This window comes from Mesocricetus auratus, unplaced genomic scaffold (genome assembly GCF_017639785.1).
Source record: "Mesocricetus auratus isolate SY011 unplaced genomic scaffold, BCM_Maur_2.0 Super-Scaffold_100003, whole genome shotgun sequence".
Classification (NCBI taxonomy): domain Eukaryota; kingdom Metazoa; phylum Chordata; class Mammalia; order Rodentia; family Cricetidae; genus Mesocricetus; species Mesocricetus auratus.
Window position 1 is genome coordinate 57,551,235 of NW_024429188.1, and position 23,332 is coordinate 57,574,566.

A 23,332-nucleotide genomic window follows, 5' to 3' on the forward strand; every position below is an offset into this window, starting at 1 on the left:
CTAATATGTTTGTTTGTGTTATGTTAAAGAACATACAGACTTCCCAAGTCCATTCTAATAGGAATTAATTCATTTATTTATTATACAAAGCTCGTTGCTAGCTATACATTAGGAAATTTAAAAAAAAATCAGGATCTAATTTTGAGGAATTTAAAATGCTGAAGGATGAAAATGTGATGTACAGAAAGAATGTCAATGTTATGTTTAATGTGTAATGTGAACAATATCTCTGTTTAGATCTCCTTGCTAATAACAGTGTACCAAATCAGAATACTTTAAATGAGGTATTCTGGTCATTTTAATTTTTCATTAAGTTTCTAGCTGAACAAAAAAACTTTTGGTTCAACTTTCTTGTTAAACATCTTTTACAAAAGGATAGATATGGTCTTGTTGTGTAATAGAAAAATTTTCAGGACTATGAGATATCCATCTTTTAATCAAGAAACTTGTAGATCACTAAAATGAATGGTCAAGCCATAAATATCCCTGGGAATTTCTTTTCTACACGCCTCAGTGTCATGGATTTGAATTATTTTATTGTCATTTGAGATCAGGGATCCTCCCTAGAGCAGGAGTTAAAGGTGGTTGTGAGGTGCCGTGTGAGTGCTGGCAATTGAACATGGGTCCTCTGGGAGAGTAACCAGTGCTCTTAACTGTTGAGCCTTTTCTCCAGTTCCATTTTTTCCTTAAAAAACAAAACACTTTATGATACTGATACCTTATCTATCTGTTTTGCTATTTATGTGACAACTTTCATGTCATTTTTTTTACATCTTAGCCTTTTAGTTTAGTAGTAGTTTCATGAAATTCACTCTGATTTTTGTATGTGGCTGTAGCTGATTTTTATTTTTTATTTTAATTGCTTCAGGATCTCACTATGTAATTCCATCTGACCTGGAACTAGCAGTGTTGTTTAAGTTGGCCTCAGACTTGTGGAGATCTGCCTCCCAAGCAGTGGGATTAAAGACATACTCCATCATGCCCAGCAATATGATTATAGTGACTGTAATTTTTATATTTTGCCATAATTTATAATAGTCTGTTATATGGATATAATCTAGGTTAACTGTCTACTTTTCTATTCGAGTAGTTTCCAAATTTTTACAGTTAAGATTTTGCTAGAATTAAGGGCTGGAGAGATGGCTTAGCACATAAAGATCTGTGCTGGCTAGTTTAATGTCAACTTGACATAACGTAGAGTTATCTGAAAGGAGGTAACTTTAACTGGGAAAATGCCTTTATAAGATCCAGCTGTAAGGCATTTTCTCAAATAGGGATTGAGGAGGAGGGCGGGTCCAGTCCATTGTGGGTGGTGCCATCCATGGGCTAGTGGTCCTGGGTTCTATAAAAAAGCAGGCTGAGCAAGCCAGGAGAAGCAAGCCAGTAAACAGCATCCCTCCATGGCCTCTGAGCCAGCTCCCACAGCCAGATTCCACCCTGTTTCATTTCCTGTCCTGACATCCTCCAATGATGAACTGTAGTGTGGGAGTGTAAGCCAAATATACCATTTCCTGCCCAACTTGCTTTTGGTGTTGGTGTTTTCATCATTGTGATAGAAATGCTAATTAAGATAAAGTCCTTGACACCAAGCCTAATGACCTAAATTCAATCCCTGGAACCCTGATGGTGAATTGAGAAAACCAATTCCATACACCCCCACATGTATACAATAGCATTTGTGTGCATAATCATGCATGTACACACAATTAAATAAAATGTAATTAAAAATGCTAGGATTAAAACTAATGTGTCTCTTAAGTATGGTGGTCCACATCTGTAATCCCTGTACTCAGGAAGCAAAGGTTGGAAAATCATAAGTTTGAGACCTTCTTAATACCTTGAAGCCTAGTTGTTTGGTCTACATAGTGAAGCCCTGTCATATAAACAAAACAACCCATTAGGTCACACTATATGTAGCATCTTTCTAAATAGTTTTTATGTTCAGTTTATCCTATCATATCTGCTGTAGAGTCTATCAACAATTGTAGCCATTTTTAAGAAGGAAGGTAAATGATGATTCCTGATTTGATATAATGTAGGAAAAGGCAGCTCAGGTATTTGCTTTTGATATGAGCTTTATTCTATCCCCAGCTCCCCATATATACTCCACCTCCTCTCCATTCTAAATATGTTGAAGAACAGCCTGGTTATTTACAGATGGGCTTTGCATCGATCCGTACTACAACTGTTCATTATTTTGGCTGGTGCAAGGTAAGTCTATTTTGATAGTAGTTAAATATCAGTGTTTTTGATTGTTTCAGGTATTCATAGATGCATTTTTAAAAAGAGAAGAAGCTATCTTGATTTTTAGTGGCGTAAAATACCAAGCATTGTATAATGGCCCATTATTTTGAGAATTGGGAATATGATGAGAGTTCAGACAACTGATCCTTTTGTTCTTGTGATACTGCCTGAGGCCTTTCAGTGGCATTCATCAGGCAAATGGGCTGAGCAAGAGGCCAAAGTAGCTTAATTTGTATCTTTAGCAGCCTGTAAGGGTGGCTCGAAGACTAGACTCAGCTCAAAGTGTTGGCTGAGATGACAGCTGGTAGCACACTGATGTTTTATTATCATCATCATAAATTTAGTTGTGTGTTGTCAACATCTCCACTGTGAGGGTTTAAGTAATAGTGGTACCAGTGTTTTTCTAATTCTAGAGTAATCATCACAGCTTTTACTTCACCAACAAATGCAGCCTGATTGTTACCCTATGTGCATTTTCACATTGATTATTTCTTGATAATTTCATATATGAGCACAATGTTTCCATCAGTACATGAGTACTGCATTTACATCATTTCCACCCAAACCTCTACCTCCTCCAACCCCTCCTGTGTCCTCACCACTCCCTCTCAGTTTCATGACCCCTTCTTTACTATTGATGCATGTGCACGCACGCGCACACACACACACGCGCACACACTCTCTCATACACACACGCACACACACTCACACACTGTTGAGTCTTTTTAGTGTTGTTCATACGTATATGTATTTAGGACTGACCACTTGACTTCAGATAGCCTATCAGGGAGGTTGTTTCCAGAGAGCACCGATTTCTCTTCTCTTAAAGGCCATTAATTAATTGCCCATGGCTTTGTGAATTTCCTCTATCCTAGTTGGAAGTCAGTGTGAAGGTCTTGTTTAGGCTGCCATGTTAAGATTTCTAGGTGCAGATCCCCTGTCATATATAGTTCTTATATATTCCTTTTAAAAAGAAAATGTAGAGGCTGCTGAGATGGCTCAGTGGGTGAAGACACTTGCAATGCAAGGCCGATGAGCTGAGTTTCATCCCAAGAACCTATGACAGGAGGAAAGAGAAACAACTTCACAAGGCTGTATTCTGTCTGACTTCCACACACTGTGTGCATATGTTCACAGACACACACACATGCATAACACACACACACATACATAACATACACACACATACACACACACACACACACACACACACACACAAATCAAGAAAATTCAAAGAACTTCTAAAAAACAGCATCCTTAGGTGCAATATCTAATCAGGTGAACTCTGATCATTCTGTATGGTATTTCAAATGTGATGTGGAGTTATTTTTGAAAGTTTGTGCTTGTCATACAATTCCAGGGTACTGGTTGTGCTAGTCACCCTTAATAATGTGATCTCTGCGGGAAATATCTTAACTAATTGTGGTCTGAGTCATGGCCCTCAGGCTATATGCCAAGAACTAGATGATTCAGACTTCGGTCTCTTGAGACCTAATTTTCTATAGTGTACTCAGATGTGTCTTCGGGGAGGTAATTGTTCCTGAGAGATCTTTAAATTGCTATTGTAACTATCACCCAATTTAAGTCTGAAAGAACATTTTATTCTGTTAATATGCTGCAGCAAATAGGTTGATGAAGGGCACTTGCAAATGCATTTCATCTTCAATGTAAACAACTTTTCTCTCTAATTTTCTCCGAAATACGCAATCTATTTCTCAGAAAAGGTCTGATTTAAATTACTTCTTTGTGAAAAGTAGCATCATGTAGCACAAATTCAGTGAATGCTCCTAGCCTATGCTTCAGTGTCTTGAAATTTATGTAACAGTGCCCTCCAGTGGTAAAAATGAATTCCTAAACACAGCTAAGGAAAGTTTCCCTAAAGACCAGTTGTTTTCCTTGATGATTAAATGGTTCAAAACAGATCAGTAAATATTTTAATGCTCCAGGTGATGATTTCTTAATACATTCCCTCAAGATAAATGTCTCAGGGACACTTTGTGTCTTATGCTAGCTTGTATAGCTTTTAAACAAGGGCAAGCATCTCTGCTCAATCTTAAAGTGAGACAAAACTAGTAGACCAAGACATCCCATTCCCATCAATACAGTTGTTTCTGTTTTTCTGCACTGAAAATATCTGTTATTATTGTTTCCATCTCATGGTTTCGTACATAAGGAGGCCATATGTTTGGATTATGTTTTCTTGTTTGTACCCTAGAATCTAGCATGGAATATAGCAAGATTCTAAGTAGATCACTCATATCTCCCCAGTGTATGTGAGAGACAACACCAACCATTCAGTGAATAGAACAGTTTCTTGGCATTCAAGTAAGTTAGGAACAAATAAACAGAAAAACATGCTTTAGAGAGTTAATCCCTTCGGTGAAATAATATGGTGTTGATTTATGGAGAATTTATGTTGCTATTTAAAAATAAACGCCTCATTTGTCTTTGTCTCATTCTAATTGTACACTCAGGTAAAGGTAAGAGATGAAGCACTTTTCATTAGGCCTTTCCTGCCTTTGTTTTCTTCTCTACAAATCATTGTGCTATTGCTATGCATTCCTATTAGTCAGATGATTTTATGTTTGTGCTAAGATATACCTCCCTTCATGATTTATTAAAGATCCATTCATTTTTTCCAGGCCTTTATAAAGTAAGTTGATCATTATAAAATTTTCAGTATCTTTCCTGTGAAACCACTGATTATTTTAAAAGTATTACTTTATGCACTTCTATGAGGAAAATACTGCACCAGAATTACTATGTTAAATAAAATGGAAAATAAGAGATGAACGGATGATGTCATAAGCAAGTGTACTCATAGTTACTAAACAGAAAATCTGGATTTAAATTTGAGTGTAATACTAAATCAACAGCTAAATATAATCTCAGAATTGTGGACTATTGTGTCGATCAACTACTTCAAAATTCACATCTCTTTTCTTGTGTTCACTTTTCTGCTTAGGGTGTTTATATCTTTATGAAGAATGGGATAATGGATACAGTACAGTTTGGAAAAGGTAGGTGAGTAAACCATCTATAATTAGAAATGTATTATCGTTCTAAGTTGTATTGTTTAAAATTTAAGGATATAAACATAGTATATTACCCATTACTATGATTATACTGATATGGAAGATAGATTCTGTACTTTATTTGTAATAATAACAAAGCAATAGTACTATGTAGTTTACAATTTATTACATGCTAAGACCTCTTCACATTGCTGAGTGTTGCTATTGAAACTACAGAGTCTTCTCTTATAGATTAGAAAATAAGCTTTAGAATGTTTAACTAGGTTCCCAAGATTATTAGGAGGTAATACTCAGATTCAAACTCAGGTCACTTTTGCCTGAAAGTCCACATTGTATATTTATAAAGAATAAGGTAAAGATTTATTTCCTCTTTTGCTAATTAGTTTAAATAGTATTATTATCTGTTAAAATACATTATACTTTTATCAATTGCTGGGAAATTACATAGCAGTCACTCATCTTGAACTGTTTCAGCTAATGTTGGAAAGTAATTGTATTTGATGCTTAAGCTTCTTAATGGTATTTGGCAGCAAACAAACTTCCTGATATTCCTTGCTCAAAGCAGTTAGCAAAAATAAACATGTATGGAAAACAGAAAGAAAAATTAGCTAAATTTAGGTATCTACAATAAACTTAATGAAATTCAGTTGAAATATTATTATCTCATATGCATTAAGGATGCATTAAGGATTAACATTTGTTATCAATATTTTTTTGAGCCAGGGTCTTACTGTGCACCCTAGGTGAACCTGGAACTCCTTGTCTTCCTGCCTTATCATCTCAAGTGCTGGGTTAATATATGCACCAGTATAACCAGCTACATACACTCCATTAATCTTGAGGAACATAATTATGTTTGTGATTGTCATCAAATAACTATGATAGAAGAGTATACTTTTAGATCTAGAAATTTTTTTAATGTATAAAACACTGAAACGTATATACTTTTGCTAATGCTTTGTAGTTTTTTGGTCTATTTTTACTTCTCATCTTGATCTTTACTTTTAACCAATGGCTAATGTGAGGTTTTTGGGAGATGGTGGTAAGAAGTGTCTAATTGCAAAATTCTTTTATAAGATATGGTTAACTCTTGCTGGATCCCACCAGTGTTTAAACAGGTAACAGCACAAGCCTGTCCATTTAGGGATGTAAAACAAACACAATCAGGAATTTGCTCTATGGTACATCATATTTAAGTACCTTCTAGCATCGTAGTTCATTTAATAATATTAATCTGTCATAAAGAAAGCAAGTATTAAATGACCTGTGGAAGGTAAATTTGACTTTATAGTTAGTATTATAACAAATGATTTGTTTCTGTCCATAAAAATTTTTGTATAACTTATTTGAAGAGTATTTAAACTGCTCACTAACATTATGTTGTCTGCCCCTAACATACTAATCTCTAGCTGTTCCGTAGTATACTTAATATAGACTGTCCAGTTGTAATCAGTCATTCTTACTCATTTTTAACTGGTCTCTTCAGATGCATATGTTTATCTGAAGAATCCTCCTCAAGATTTTCTTCCTAAAATGGGAGTGATTACAGCTTCAGGACTGGCAGGTTTGCTTTCAGCAAGAAAAGGTATGTTTATGCAATATATTTTCTCTTTCAATGCTATTATATTGTTTCTGAATTTTGCCTTCATGACATTTATTGGACAATATTAGATTTGTTTAGAATAAAATATTTACATTTTGATTTGCTTTTTTTCCAAGACAGGATTTTTCTATAGCTTTGGAGACTGTATTGGAACTCACTCTATAGACCAGGCTGGCCTCGAACTCACAGAGATCTGCCTGCATCTGCCTCCTGAGTGCTGGAATTAAAAGTGTGTGCCACCACCACCCAGCAAAATGTTTAGATTTTTACTGTACCATATTTATGTTTATAAAGGTTAAGCTTGACAATGCTAACTATAGTGAAGAATAAAGAATAACCGAAATTCGTATATTCTGCTGGTAAAAATACAAAGTGATACAAGAATTCTGGAAAATTTGCAATTTCTCATAAAGTTAAACATATGCTTATCAAGCAACATAGGAATCACATTCCCAAGTATGTACTTACCCTGGATATGCTGGCTAGTCTTGTGTCAGCTTGACATAAGCTAGAGTTATCTGCAAGGAGAGAACCTCAACTGAGAAAATGCCTCCATAACATCCAACTGTAAGGAATTCCCCTTTCTTTCTTTCTTTCTTTCTTTCTTTCTTTCTTTCTTTCTTTCTTTCTTTCTTTCTTTCTTTTTTTTTTTTTTTGGTTTTTTGAGATAGGGTTTCTCTGTGGCTTTGGAGGCTGTCCTGGAACTAGCTCTTGTAGACCAGGCTGGTCTCGAACTCACAGAGATCTGCCTGCCCCTGCCTTCTGAGTGCTGGGATTAAAGGCGTGCACCACCAACACCCAGCTGGCATTTTCTTAATTAGTGATTGATAAGGGGTATCCAGCCCATGGTGGGTGATGCTACTCCTAGACTGGTGGTCCTGGGTTCTATAGGAAAGTAGGCTAAGCAAGCTATGAAAGCAAACCAGTAAGCAGTATCCCTCCATGGCCTATGTGTCAGCTCCTGCCTCCAGGATCCCGCACTGTTTGAGTTTGTCACATGACTTTTTTCCTTCAGTGATGAACAATATGGAAGTATAAGCCAAATAAACCCCTTTATTCCCAACTTGCTTTTGGGTCATGGTGTTTTGTCACAGCAATAAAAACCCTAAGACATTAAGAGAAATAAAACACCCCTACATAAATGCTTAATAGCAATTGTTAGTAATCATAAAAAAGCTGGAAACAAGCTAAATATACTTTAAACAGGTAAATGGGTAAAGGAATCTGTGGCACATCCCTACAAAGGAAAATTATTCAGCATCATATTAGTTTGTGCTATTAGCACGTGTAACATCGGTTGTGAATTTGAAAGTAGATAGTTTATGTATGATTCTGTTTATATGACATTCTCCAAAAGGCAAAATTAGAATGATAGAAAGTAGATTGTTAGTTTCCTGAGGTTAAGAATGTGGGAAATGTACAACTACGAAAGGATAATATGATTAATTACATGACTACTTATTAAAATGTATAAATATATGAGTTTTTAAAACAAAATGTTAAAAATATATAGCTGTTCTAATTAAAATTGTAACTTGCCTTTTTGTTGTCTGGTTATTATAATTTTGTCTTTTTTTAATCTGAAGAAAGTTTTACTACCAAAAATTCGTGGCAATTGTATGTTACTATAAAGGTATGCACTATCCACTCAAAACTGCTTTTTTTCTTTCAGATTTTTAAAAATTTAAATTAGGAACAAGCTTGTTTTACATGTCAATCCCAGTTCCCTCTCTTCCCCCTCCTCCCCTCCTGCCCTGTCACCCAACCTCCACCCCTTTCTGCTCCCCAGAGAGGGTGAGACCTTCTATGGGGGATCTTCAAAGTCTCATATCATTTGAAGCAGGGCCTAGGCCCTTCCCCATGTGTCAATACTGAGAGAGTATCCCTCCATGTGGAATGGACTTCCAAAGGGATAAATACTGATCCATTACCAGAGGCCCCATAGATTGCCCAGGCCTCCTAACTGACACCCATGATCATGGGGTCTGGGTTGGTCCTATGCTGGTTTCTCAGCTATCAATCTGGGGTCCATGAGTTCCCACTTGTTCATGTCAGCTGTTTCTGTGGTTTTCTCCAGCCTGGTCTTGTCCCCTTTGCTCATCACTCCTCCCTCTCTGCAACTGGATTCTAGGAGTTCAGTTCAGTGTTTAGTTGTGAGTGTCTGCCTCTGCTTCCATCAGCCACTGGATGGAAACTCTAGGATGGCATATAAGGTAGTCATCAATCTCATTGTCGGGCAATGGTATTTAAGGTAGTCTCTCCACTATTGCGTAGATTGTTAGTTGGTGTCATCCTTGTAGATCACTGGACATTTCCCTAGTCCAGGTTTCTCTTTAAACCTACAGTGACTCCCTCTATTATGGTATCTCTCTTTGCTCTCATCAATTCTTCAACCTACTCAACCTTCCTGCTCCTTTATGGCCTCCTTTCCCCTCATCTTCTCCCCTTCTCTTTCTCCTAACTCCGTCTCCCCATGCTCCCAATTTGCTCAGGAAATCTTGTCCCTTTCCCCTTCTCCAGGGGGCCATGCATGTCTCTCTTAGGGTTCTCCTTGTATCCTAGCTTCCCTGTTGTTGTGGATTGTAGGCTAGTAATCATTTTCTCTATGTTTAAAATCCATATATGAGTGAATACATACCTAGTTTGTCTTTTTGTGACTGGATTACCTCACTCAAGATGGTTTCTTCTAGTTCCACCCATTTGTCTGCAAATTTCAAGATTCCATTGTTTTTTTCCCCGCTGCATAGTACTCCATTGTGTAAATGTACAACATTTTCTCCATCCATTCTTCAGGTGAAGGGCATCTAGGTTGCTTCCAGGTTCTGTCTATTACAAATAGTGCTGTTATGAACATAGTTGTACAGATGTCCTTGTTGTATGAATGTGCATCTTTTGGGTATATGCCTGGAGTGGAATTGTTGTATTTTGTGGTAGATTGATTCCCATTTTCGTGGGGAACCTCCATACTGATTTCCAAAGTGGCTGTACGAGTTGGCACTCCTACAAGCAGTGGAGGAGTATTCTCCTTTTTCCAAATCCTCTCCAGAATAAACTGTCGTTTGTGTTGAAACTGCTTTTTTTAAATCCTACTAGTCATACTGGAAGCTATGTTAAGGATTTGAGGAAGACATGGTATATCTCAGATAAATCTGGTTTACTTTTGGTTTTATCCTGTAGATAAGTTAGTCTTATTCACTATTTACTATGAGACTTGATATTTTGCTTTCTTTACACCTTTTTCTACCGTGCATCTGTACCTACTTTGCTTTTCCATCTGACTGTAGTTCTCATGTGAATGGTCAGATTCTGAAGATTACAGTAAGGTTTGGTGACTAGTTGCAAAACTCACAAGGCTCAGTATGTAGTCATGGTAATGGATAAGAATTATTGCAATGGGAGGGTATAAGATGAAATTAAAAAGCAGGGAGTCACATAGGGCAAAGTTTAGAAAAAAATCAGTTACAAATTTTAGAAGTCTTTTTCCAGGGACTAATGCAACATATTCTTAATTTCCCTAGTAAGAAGTTGAGATGATATGAATAAAGCCAGTAAGTGTTGAGGGACAACTCTAGGCAGAAGAGTGGCCAAGGTTTCATTGAGGGCTAGTCACATAAATAATACGTACCTAACAAGATTCCAGACTTCTAAGAGGAAAAGTTCTCAGATGCTAGAAGAAGCTTCTGATGGCAACAGTCTTGAGTTTACTGTGTGTTAAATCTTTATGCATGGTATTTTAACAGTCCTATTTTATAAGAACATCATCAATTTTAGCTGTCTTCAATCAGGTTAGTATTTCTTTATATTGAGTCCTCTTAAGCTCTTTTGCATTCATAAAATATATAATAGGCTACTATAAACGATTGTAACCTCACTGTACTATATATGTCATTAGAACTAATTATCTCTTTGTAACTGTATTTGGTATTTTCCTTCCAACTTACTTCTATATTTTATAACTTGAATTTTGAAGGAAATTGTCCACAATGTATCACTTAGTTTTTTAATTATAAAGTAGCAATCCTCTTGTAAGAGAAACTATTCTTTAGGTCATATATCATTTATCGTGTTTTTGAATGTGAGCGCTAGAATAATCTGTAACCTCATTTTTTTTCAGACTACAATGCTCAAACTACTAGTGGGTAGTGAAGTAAACATATTAGATCTGAGGTTGTATTTTTAAAAATAATATGAATTATGATAGAGTAGCAAATAGAATGTTTTGTGCTTAGTATTTGAGTAAATATCATCAAACTTTTGTCTCAGAGAAATGTGCTATGTGTGATAGGCTATAGGTCATCATGTAAACCTTATTCTTTATATAGGTCTTAGTACAGTGAAAAGAAGAAAACCATTTCTTTCTTCAAACCCTATTGTACTGAAGATGGAAATCTAAAAGAAAACCATTTGTATATTCCTAATTGTACTTCACATAGCTAATTAGTATCTGTGTTTAGTATTCTTCCTTAACTATAAGAGTAGAACCGTTGAACCTACATGAAGCATATCATTTTGCAGAATGGCTTCTTGTATACAAGTAAGGAAAGAGTGAATGTCATTTTTTCTAATAGTTTGTCAAAGGAAAACTACCATACACCACCATAAGTTTGATGAGTTAAGAGTTCCTAATTCTTGGGATTGTTAAATCAACTAAACAAAAATGCTGAGGAGGAGCCGAGTTGAGATTCAGTTTAGGATATGCTTTAATTAGCATAGACTTCCTCCCACTATACCACAGAAAGCAGCCTTCCTACCCACTTTAGCCAAGCTCAGTCTATTGTAGACCTGACTTCAACAGGCTTCATTAAAAATAATTAAACCAGACAGAGAAATACAAGGTTTGTAACATTTCACAAACTGTAAAGTTACCAGGAGAAATTTTCCGGTATTTTTTCACCTTAATACTTAGCTTTTTCCTTTTTAAATTAGGGGCCAAAAAGCTGTTAGAAAGAGTTAATAGTACTTACTCTAGTTGAAAAAGCAACATGTAATTGCTTAGTCTCATTCAGAGTCCGATATACCCAGACAGACATTTAGAGTGCATGTCATTGTGAAGCTGTGGTCTTGTAGGTCTAAGCTTCAGCTGAGAATGCCGTGTTTCACACTGTTAGGCAGGATTAACTGTGGTTCTGTGCAAGTGTTTAGGGGGAGTGTGGGGATGAGATACAAGCAGTGTGACAGGGCTTGATACAGAACTTCTTACACCCAGGTTAATCAAGCAATTTCAAGTTGACAGGCTCCTAGTGAGAACCTAGTGAGCTCATAGTAAGATTCTCTTTGGAATTTTTTAAAAAGAGATTTTTCTGTCAAAAAATGATATGAAAATGACTCTTAGATACTTAGTTAAGGCACTTTTGAAAACGCATTAATTATGTCAAGCTAATTGCAATTAGTATTACTTCAGTATTCTGAATCAGTGACATGAAGAAGTTATGTACCTTTTGAAGTCGTTAGCTGATTGGTTAGTTAGATCCTTCACCTTTCTAAGTGTTAATCAGAAAGGGCATATAGAAGAGAGTCCATTTCACTTTAACCTGCTTTGATGAACACAGTAGTTGATTAATTCTGCTATCATGCTTTGTTAGATAGTTGAAAAATGTAATTATATTTTTACGTTTCTTAGGATATGAAAAATAATCAATCTTTTAAAAAAGAAGATAATTACTAATTCCTTTGTGTAGATAATTATTAGGTTCAGAACATTTTTCTTAAATTGGACATGATGGCTAAGGGGCATTAATTGAATTGAGAGTCTTAAGGGCATTTTGGGTACCATCTTGATTGGTATTACTAACTAAAGAGCAATTTAACATAGGGTGATAGCTTAAAGAGGGGCAAAGAAAACATTACACTGTAAGAATATCAAGTCTCTGGTGGTATCTATTTGGAGTGAATGATATGTTTGAATCTCCTAGGTTCTAGGTTTAAGAAGATTGCTTATCCACTAGGATTGGCCTCATTAGGAGCAACTGTTTGTTACCCGGCTCAGTCAGTAATAATTGCAAAGGTAAGTTCATTTTAAGTGAAAGCAGAATTTGTTTAAACTTCCAATGTGACAATATTTAAATGTCACAGAAACATTACATATTTGATTTTAAGAGGCATGTAGTTGGAGTAAACTTTTGGGTTGGGAAAATTACATTAGTATTTTGCCATGGAAAATGCCATTCTTTATTTTATGATCATCACAAATATATAGGATGAGTTTGTATAACTATAGTTCAGCAATATAAAAGCAGGCTGACAGATCAAATTTAGAGACAAAATTGGAATTTATGGGGAGAAATACTGCTTCATAGTTCAACGATATAATTTTTTTTCTTAGTTAAGAGAAAATTATACCTGCTGGCAGCCGCTTAGTCCAGAATAATAACATAATGCAAGAACAGCCAAATAATAGTTTACAGAGATTCTGAGATTAAAAATACATAAACAAATTGAATTTTGAAACCATTGGAACAACAGCGACAAAAAAACCTTCCAGCTCATTGTGATTGTTGTACATCGAAATAGTCTCCTCATAATTTGAACAATTTTCATTGACTTTTTTCTGTTGTCAATGATAGGGGTTAGTCCCAGAGTCCCAGACACTATGCCGGTCAAGCCATAAACTCTATCTCTAGGCCTTCTATTTTTATCACAAACTCAGATTCAGAAGCACAGATTTGGGGTATGCAAGTTGTTCTTCTTTTCTGTCATTAGTTATGAACATTTAATATTCCAATTCATACTTAAATATTGTTATCAGAAGGATGTTCTGTACTTGTATTCTCACTCCTGTATGTCAATATTTTGAGAGTGTTAAGGATATTGTGATCTCTGCAGTTTGTTATGTGATCAACCTATAAAAGCTTATAACAGAAAAAGAACATTATTCATTAAATCTAGTTATACTTGAGAAAATTGCTGGATAAAGTGATGAATTTGTTTTAAAAAGACTCTTTCCTATGAATTTACATGAAAATCAGCTACTCAGATTAATGTTGATGCTGAAGGAAAGCATGAGCTCATTTTACTTAATCTTTATATTGTTCTCATTTGCTGATAAGCAGATGATGGCCCAATGGTTTCCAGGGACTGCCTTATCCAGAGCCACACTCGGCTTTAGGTGTCCCACTTTTGTGTCTCTTACTATTACCACTGGATGATGCTGCCACTGAGTCTACTCTTTTTCTTTTTACAGTAATTTTTCTCTCTGTGTGTATTTCTTTTCGTAAAATTGATACCAATTCACCTTAAATATAAGCATTACAGAAAAGTTTAGGCTAGAAGAAATATAACCCCTGAAATATGCTTACATCCATATAAATATCTGTGTCAAAAATCTTTTGCAATATTCTTCCTGACATCTTTTACATGATTACATAGAGATAGAAAAATATATAAGTAAGCATGTAGATAAGAATAATGTCATGGAATAGATCATTTTAAATTAAAGAGTATTACATTTGATTTATTTTAACAAAGGAAAAAAGCTTAAAGAGTTATTGAACTTTAATATTAAATTCTAAAATTATTCTATAACAAATCACCAAAATTTCTAACAATGAAACTCTTACTTTTTCGATTCTATCTATATTGTATATAGTTGTGTCAGATTAGAATATACATATAGGGTTGGAGAGATGGCTCAGCTATTAAAGGCTAGGCTCCCAACCAAAAATATAAGAGTATTCATATATGTACATATATAGCTAGATAAGTAAATAGATATAACATGGTTTTCTGAATCTATAGTAGGATTCAGAAAGTCTATAACTCCTACACTATCTAAAATTGTATGAAAAATGTGTATATATAGTACTTTTCTACTTATTTGATATTATCAGGCTGGTACATAGCAATTACCTGAAAAATTGAAAGAAGTATCTATCTGAAATTTTAATTCAAAATGTAATATGTCTATTTTATTGTTAAAATGTATGTGTGTACATGTCCATGCACACATATCCACAGGTATGCATACAGACACATAGACACACACACACACACACACACACACACACACACATGTGAAAGCTGGATGGAGGATAACCTTGAGTACCATCCTCAGGAACAGAATACACCTCCTTTGAAGCAGGGTCTCTTTGTGCTGATATATTATTTATGATTTATTAAAACTTGCCTGAGGATTCAGAAAGATAAATCAGTCACAAGCTATAAAGATCAGGCAGTGGTTATACTCACCTTTAATCCCAGCAACCAGAGGCTAGGAAGAGTTGCTACACACCTTTAATCCTAGGACTCAGGATCAAGAGGTAGACGGATCCCTATGAGTCCAAGTTCACCCAGATCTACACAAGATTGATCCAGTCCTAAAGAGAAACAGCTCACACAAAGATTATCTCAGAACCTGGGATCACATGCCATCAGTCCCAGCATTAGAGGGTATAAAGGATAAAGCAGGGTTTTATTTAGTCAGTCAGTATCAGGGATTCATTCTGCAGCCACACTGAGGAGAGGTTGCAGTCTTAGGTTTGGTATAGCCAGGATCACCTTTCATCCTGAGGTAGAGTCAGAGCTAGTGACCAGCTGCTTTGCTTTTCTGATCATCAGCTTGAAGTTTGAACCCCAGTTTCAGTCACTTTGTCTTTTATTTTTTGTGCTACATCTCTCATTGACCTGGAGCTCACCAATTAGACTAGATTGGCTTGCCAGTTAGTTTCAGGGATGGTCATGCTTCTGCTTCTCTAGAACTCAAATTACAAGTTGACACCATCACCCTGGACATTTTTATGTTGGTTATAGACATTGAACTAAGATGCTTGTGTGGTGATATCTTTCTTGCACTAATAAAACCTGTCTGGGGGGGTCAGAGAATGGAGCTTGCCACTAGCTAACCATAGATGTCTGGAGGTCTGTACAGACAGGCAGGAAGTGATGTAGCTAGGCAGAAACAGGATATAAGCAGGGACAAACAGGAAATTGCTCTCTGCTCTTTGGAGACCCTTTGGAGGTAAGGTGTGCTGTGGCTTGCTCCTTTTCTCTGATCTCTCAGCATTTCCCTTTGTATCTGACTCCAGCCTTTTATTATCTATACCAATTAAGGACTCCTTTTACATGCTTGCAAAGCAAACACTTTACTGACTGGACCACATCCTCTATCCCTCTCCCCCTTTTCCCTATTTTAAAGGAAGATTGTTCACTAAGTAGTGGGGTTTTTTGTTGAGATCTTTGACATCTTTCTTATAACAATAATATGTTAAAAATTACATTTTCAATTTTCTATTACATCTTTCAAATATGGAAAAATAATTTTAAATCATTGAAAAAACATGGTTTCATAATCCACCTAGATTTTATTTGTGTGTATTTCCCAGCTTTTTAAACTGCTTATATTAAAGTAGTTATATTTTAAACATTCAGTTTCAAATCTTTATAGTACATTTAAGCCAGTTTTTCTAGAAATGTATTTTGTTGTTTTGTGTTGTTCTTAAATTGTTCAGTTTCAAATGAAACTGGTGTAGAAACTTGTAGAAAAAGCAATTGTAAGACTATTAGTTAACTTGCCAAAGAAGTCATATTAAGTGAAATAAACTAGATTCAGAAAGACAAATAATGAATATTTTCTCTCATTTGTGGATTCTAATTTATATATTAATGCATTAAATCAAACACACACATGCATGTGACATGAAAACATATATATGCACATTCATATGTGACATGGCAGCATAAGTGAGTCTAAGGGAAGAAAGAAGATTCAAAGAAAGGGAGAAGGAATGGGAAGGTCTTGGGAGTGAATATGGTCAAGGGACATGATATACTTGAAAGTAATTGTCTTTATTAAAATTATGGAAGAAATTTTGCAAGACAATTTGGAAATGTATTTTATATTGAAAGTAACCACCAGTGATCAGTATTCAAACTTCTATGAGTATACTTTATTATAAAATTAAGGAAACAATATTTTACTTGGACTGGAGAGGTGACTCAGTGGTTAAGAGTACTTGGTAATCTTCATAGGACACAGGTTCAGTTCCCAGCACCCACATAGCAACTCACAACCATCTATAACTCCAGTTCTAGGGGTCTAATGCCCTCTTCTGCACAAGTATCACACATGCACATACGTATATTCAGGTAAAACATTCATACACATAAAATAATGATAATTAAAAACCCAAATAAATTTTAGAAGATCCTTGGCTACTTAGACAAGTCTCCTTCTCCTTAAAGTGATATCAGATAAGAGCTTTTCTATTGCAAGTGTATTTCTTTTTAGAAAGGGCTGACAGCTTTCAAAACAAATGATAATCTAAACTGTAGTTTGCAAATAAAAGCCTCACTCAATATGATACTATTCTTTTTTTTTGATACTATTCTTTTTTTGAACATTTTCCTAATAGTAAAATAGGGGCTGAGGTTTGGCTCCTTAGTAGAGTGCTATGTGCAAGGCCTGAAGTTCATAAAAATTATGTTAAAACAAATAGGCATAACTTAAAATGATGTTATACTGTGCAAGAAATTATACATTTGTTAGCCATTTATAGAGAGTTACTCATTTTTTCACATAGGATTTTGAAAATACTGCTTTATTTTATGTGAACTAGACATTGATATTTTTATGGTTGATTGCAACTTAGGTATGCATATACAATACCTGCTCTGAATTGAAAAGTTTTTAACTATTTGACTTACTTTTTTGTAGATAACTGGGAAAAAGGCATATACCACAAGCCAGCAAATTTATCAAGCCATTAAGTCATTGTGGACAAAAAGCAGTGAAAAAGACTCACTCCCTGAACCAAAGGAAGAAATTAAGGTAGACTTTAAATAAACCAAAAACGTAGACATTTAATTTTGGTTTGAGTAAGAATTGGCTCATATTGATGATACTACAGAGAGGTCAAAGATAAAATGGAGATGAATGAAAGACTCACCATAACTTGGTATAGTATAAGTTTATATTCTTTTAGTAAAATAATTTACCTCTGAAGAAAATATCTGTTTTTGGTAAACAGGTAGGAAGGTCTGATGAAATACATGCCAAAACGCCTGACTCGAAACACTCAGTGTCTTTTCCAAAAGAACTTACCTCTGCAACAAAGATTAAATCGGAATCCACTGCAGGTTTGTTTGGAAATTTTAATTTTGTTTTCATTTTTATTAAATAATTTTAGAGCATTATAGTTGATACTTTGAACTTTCATGTTTTCCTGAATATTTTCTCTCTTATATGTATGCTTTGAATTTCATTTTTGGTTAGGAGGACCCTAGATACCTGAGATTTTTCTTTTTAAATCACCATATAGCTATAGTACAAGTCTCCATGTGTGTGGGTATAGAGTAGTAATGTCAGTATGATGGAGTGAAGCATTTAATATCACTTTATAAGTGTGAGCTGTTTTATCAGGAGGTGGAAAGTGTACCTTTCAGAATTCTATCGACTGACAGGTATGAGTCACACCTCCATAAAGCCTATCAGCTTTCATTTCTCAGGCTAGTTACTTGTCAGTCTTCTGTCAGTCTTAGTTTCCACTATCTGTGGTTTTATTAAATTCAGGTACCAGGAGAAATTGCAACTTGCAATAGTACATATAGCACTGTTAAACTTTGCTAGTACTCACTATTGACAATTAATACTTGTGAAACCAAAGAATGTTAGTTATACTTTCTAAAGAAATCCTACCATGATAAAAAAATGAATTTAGCCAAATTTTTCAAACCACTTTGACAGTCTATTCACATAAACTTGTCTGCCACAGATTTGCATAGATTTGCCTTTCTGTACAGTGTGAATGATTCAACCCATAAGCTGCCTCGTTGCAAAGGAAATATGCCAGATTCAGAGGTAGAAAGGTAGATATATTACTGTGATCTACTCTTTTGTAAAGCATATACTATGATATAGAGTGCTTGTTTCTAAGTATTGTACTCAAACCAGCAATACAATGCAAAACAAAAACTCACCTCTGATGTATTGGCAATTATTCCCATTTCATGATGGAAAGCTCCCAGAGTGTAAATAGTTTTTTTCCTTCAAACTGTACAACTTATTAGTAGCAGAGACATATTCCTCGTGCCACAGTCCAACCTCTTCGCATTGTCTTTAATATCCTCTTTTCCCTACACTTCTCTCAGTCTCCATCTGGTGGTAGGCCATGGGTCATGCCTGTAAGCCATGCAGTTGGGAAGCTGAAACAGAAGACTTGGGAATTGGAAGCCAGTGCGGGGTCTTACTTATTTAGTGAGATCCTACACTACTCTGGGCTACATACCAAGACCCTACCTCAAAAGAGCAAGATGATATAACAATAGTATAAGACAAGATTTGTCACCAAATGGCAAAACCTGACTTGAATATTTTTCTGTCTTTCCTTTCTAATCATGACAAGTTGTACAATTTTTAAACTTTCTCTGAGTAACCTACAGTTGAGCATATTTACAAAGGATATAATATATGCAGTCATTTTTCTAAATGCCTGTTAATTCCCAAGTATCTTGGTGAAAGTGAAACAAAATAAAGCTTAAAGTAGGATTCAAATCATTCCCATCCAGTATTTGTCCTTATCCACCTGTGATTTGGAACCCGTTTTGTATCATGGATGATGTGGTACACGAAGAGCTTTCTAACGAGACTTGAAGTGGGACCGAGAAGCCAGTGATATTTATGATTATTACATGTCTTAGTTCATGCTACTGTAAATAGGAATACTATAAATAGGAATACCATAGACTGTATTGCTTTCATTCAAGAGAATGGAAGTTCAAGACCAGGGTGCCAGCATGGCCAGGATCATAGGAAGGTACTCTTCTGGTTCCTAGGCAATTGGTGTCTTATATCCTCACATGGCAGAGAAGAGAACTGAGCATATTTTCAGGACATCCCATAAGGCACAAATTCCACTCATAAGGACTTCATCACCTCATCTAATCCTGATTACCTTCCAGAGGTCTTACCTCCTAATGCCATCACTTTGGTGGTTAGGGTTTCAGTGTAACAATATCTTTGAGGGTTAGTTATCTCAGCCTTAGAATTTAGCATTTCCCCATTTCACATGTAATCAAAAAGTTCCATGACATGGGAAACAGTAGTGATTATAATCACAGGTTTTAGGATAAGACTTGAAGGCAAATACTAAACCCAGTATTTGAATAGTTCTATTACCTGGAACAAGATACCCATCATCATTTAGGTTCAGTTTCCCCATCCACATCTCAGCTTCCACACCCAAACAAGAAAAGAGAGAATAATAATTCTCACGTTTCCTGTGAGAGTTCTCTGTCTCTCTCTCTCTCTTACACACACACACACACACACACACACACACACACACACACACACACCCTGACACAGAGTCTCAATATGCATTTCAGACTAGCTTTGAACTGCTGAAAGTCATCCTGCCTCAGCATCTTCAGTGCTGAGTGAAGCCTCTATCCAGATAGATTATAGGAAAAGTTCCACAGAAAAATCTGTGTTCAACATTTTAAGGATTTCTGAGGATTAGAGTTCTAAAGGTAGAAGAACCTTTCTAGTGGAAGAATTTGAGCGAACCAAGTCTTTGCTCAAACTGTGGACAAGAATATAAATTAAGGGAGTACGTACAAGTGTTAGAGGACTTAGGAAATATACATGCACTGTTAAGCAAATCTGAAAGCAGAAGACACATAAAATTACTTGTCATGTGCCTACTAATTTCTCTGCTTAACAAACTTTTCTTAGAGGGATGGCTACTGGCAGGTTGCCCATGCTCCCCAGGGACAACCCCACAGCTATGTCCATACAGGCAACGTTAATTGGATTCAGTGGATTATTTAAGAAAGAAAGGAAGGGGGAAGAGAGGGAGAGTGGGGGAGAGTGAGAGGACTTGAAGTGGGAAGGGGGTTATATCAGGGTAAAGGCCTGAGAAGGTGAAGGGAGGGAAGGAATGGATATGAATAAGAAACATCATATATATCTATGAAGGCTACTGATGGTAGATAGGTTTCTTATGCTTCAGTAGATGGCCCCAAACATACACATATAGGAAGCACTAACAGGACTTAGTGGTTTATCTAAAATAAATAAATAAAAGGGCTAGAGAGTTTGCCCAACAGTTGAGAGCATTGGCTGCTCTTATAGAGAACCTAGGCTTGATTCCCAGCACCCACGTGGCAGTTCATAATTGTCTGTAACTCCATTTACAGGGGATCTCATTCCCTCTTCTGTCTTTTGTAGATACCAGGCATGCATGTGGTATGCCGATATACATGCAGTCAAACAACCGTTTATGATAACAATGATAGTAATCATAATGATAATGGTCATGATATAAAACTGGGGACATGTTTAGGAAGATATGGAGGTGGGAAATGTGAGGCAGATAATTCTTATATATCATTGTGCATATGTATGATATTCTTCCCACCCCTAGATAGAAAGCAACAGCCAATCAGTAGCACTGAGAAAGGGAAATCAATTTTCTCCAGGGACAAGCCCCATGACAGATTCATGACAGATTATCTGATCCATTGTGGTCAGGGATAACAATAATGAACATTTGTGTGTGTGTGTGTGTGTGTGTGTGTGTGTGTGTGTGAGAGAGAGAGAGAGAGAGAGAGAGAGAGAGAGAGTTGGCGTTGTTGGATGGATTTCTGAAGTTAGTAAGAGTAATTGCTTTCTTAGAGTCTGTTTAGATTTCTGCATATATCTAAACCAGAATTTATGTAGTCACAATTTTTACTCAAAGAAGACAGAAAAATTATGTATGTATGTAACAATAATTAAAGAAGAGGTCATGAAGTTGAGAGTGGAGTTTACATGGAAGGAGTTAGAAGGGAAGAGAGTGGAAATAAACTAAACTCAAAACTAAAAATTTGAATAAAAACTTTCAAAAATAAAGAAATTTCAGAGTTAGAAGAAGTTCAAAAAGACCTTTCCCATTATTGAGCAGTGACTGCCACCCGGTGACACTGGCTCCACTGTTAGAGGTCCCACAGACTGCCCAGGCCTCCTAGCTGACACTCGCATTCAGAGGGATTGGTTCGCTCCAATGCTGGTTCCCCAGCTTTGCAACTAGGGTCTCTGCGCTCTCACTAGGTCAGGTCAACTGTTTCTGTGGGTTTAGACCCTTTTCAAAAGTTTTTCAAATTAAAATTAAATATGTAGTAATATGTGATTATATTTATATATGTTAAAATATTACCAAACAACAGAATTAATGCCTACTGTAAATGGAGGTTTTTCTCTCCTGCCCACCAGTTCCTGAATAAAGTCAGTCAGAGGCTTAATATTAATTATAATTGTTTGGCCAATGTCTCAGGCGTGTTACTGACTAGCTTTCACAAGTACTCCTTAGCAGGACCTCCCAAAAAAGGCTTGCATGCCTCCAGCATGAAAGAGGAAGCCATCTCCTAAAGGAGCCACACATCTGCTCGTTGCCAGCAGACAGAGCCTATCTGAAAATAATATGGCTACCAACAAGCTGTTTCTGACTCTGTTTTAGTGTGCCTCGAATTCTTTTTTTTAAGCTTTCTCAGGCTTTATGTGGTTGTATGTGCCCCGAGTTGGCACCATATGTAAATGGAGGTTTTTCTCTCTTGCTTGCCAGTTCCCGAATAAACACTCAGTGGCTTAATTTAGTTATATTTGTTTGGCCAATGGTTCAGGCACATTGCTGACTAGCTCTCACAATTAAATTAACCCATTTTTACTAATTTGTGTATCACCATGTAGCTATAGCTTACTGGTAATGTTTTGGCATCTTATTTCTTCAGCGACTACATGGCATCTCTCTGACTCCACCTTTCTTTTCTTTCCATGTCTCTGAATTTCCTGCCTAGCTATATTCTGCCTGTCATAGGCCAAACCAGCTTTATTCGTCAACCGATAAAAGAAATATATACTCACAACATGCAGAAGGATATCCCACATCAACCTACTATACTTTTCAAGTAGTGCCGTTTGAAAATATCTTAAGATAATCTGTAAGGTAGTAGAAAAACATTGTGATTTCTGTTGGCCATAAAAATATAAACATAATCATCTTGTGGTTTGTCACCTACATTTACTACTGCATAAAATGTCAATTTTTGTTTTTGGTTTTTCAAGACAGGGTTTCTCTGTATTGTTTTGGAGCCTGTCCTGGAACTCACTCTGTAGACCAGGCTGGTCTCGAACTCACAGAGATCATCCTGTCTCTGCCTCTCGAGTTCTGGTATTAAAGGCGTGAGCCACCAATTCCCAGCAACTTTTTAAAGATTTGTAGTGTTATAGACAATTTTTCTTAATCTCACTTGATAATCACAAATCTTAACATAGACCTCCCAAAGGACCTCAAATTAAAAATTCCCTAACATATGAGAGCAGTATTAATGCCATGTGTAGTGTTTATGACCTGATTAAGGCTTTTAAATATATTTGGTCATAATAACATATATAAGTGTCACACTTTATAAACTAAAATATGTTTCTGGAAATATAGGCATAAGATAAATCATTGTGTTCACATTTATTTCTCCCCTTTTT

The 23,332-nt window shown here is 36.0% G+C and overlaps 1 protein-coding gene across 2 annotated transcripts in view; it reads left to right on the plus strand.

The window, feature by feature from the left end:
- Apool (apolipoprotein O like) overlaps positions 1-23,332 on the plus strand; it is a 51,084-nt gene that overhangs the window by 25,439 nt on the left and 2,313 nt on the right. For both annotated transcript variants that reach the window (XM_005082988.4, XM_040744346.1), the window contains exons 3-8: positions 2,092-2,211; positions 5,210-5,264; positions 6,766-6,864; positions 12,795-12,886; positions 17,531-17,644; positions 17,844-17,952. In XM_005082988.4, coding sequence (XP_005083045.1) covers positions 2,092-2,211; positions 5,210-5,264; positions 6,766-6,864; positions 12,795-12,886; positions 17,531-17,644; positions 17,844-17,952 — 589 coding nt within the window. The remainder of the gene's footprint in view (positions 1-2,091; positions 2,212-5,209; positions 5,265-6,765; positions 6,865-12,794; positions 12,887-17,530; positions 17,645-17,843; positions 17,953-23,332) is intronic.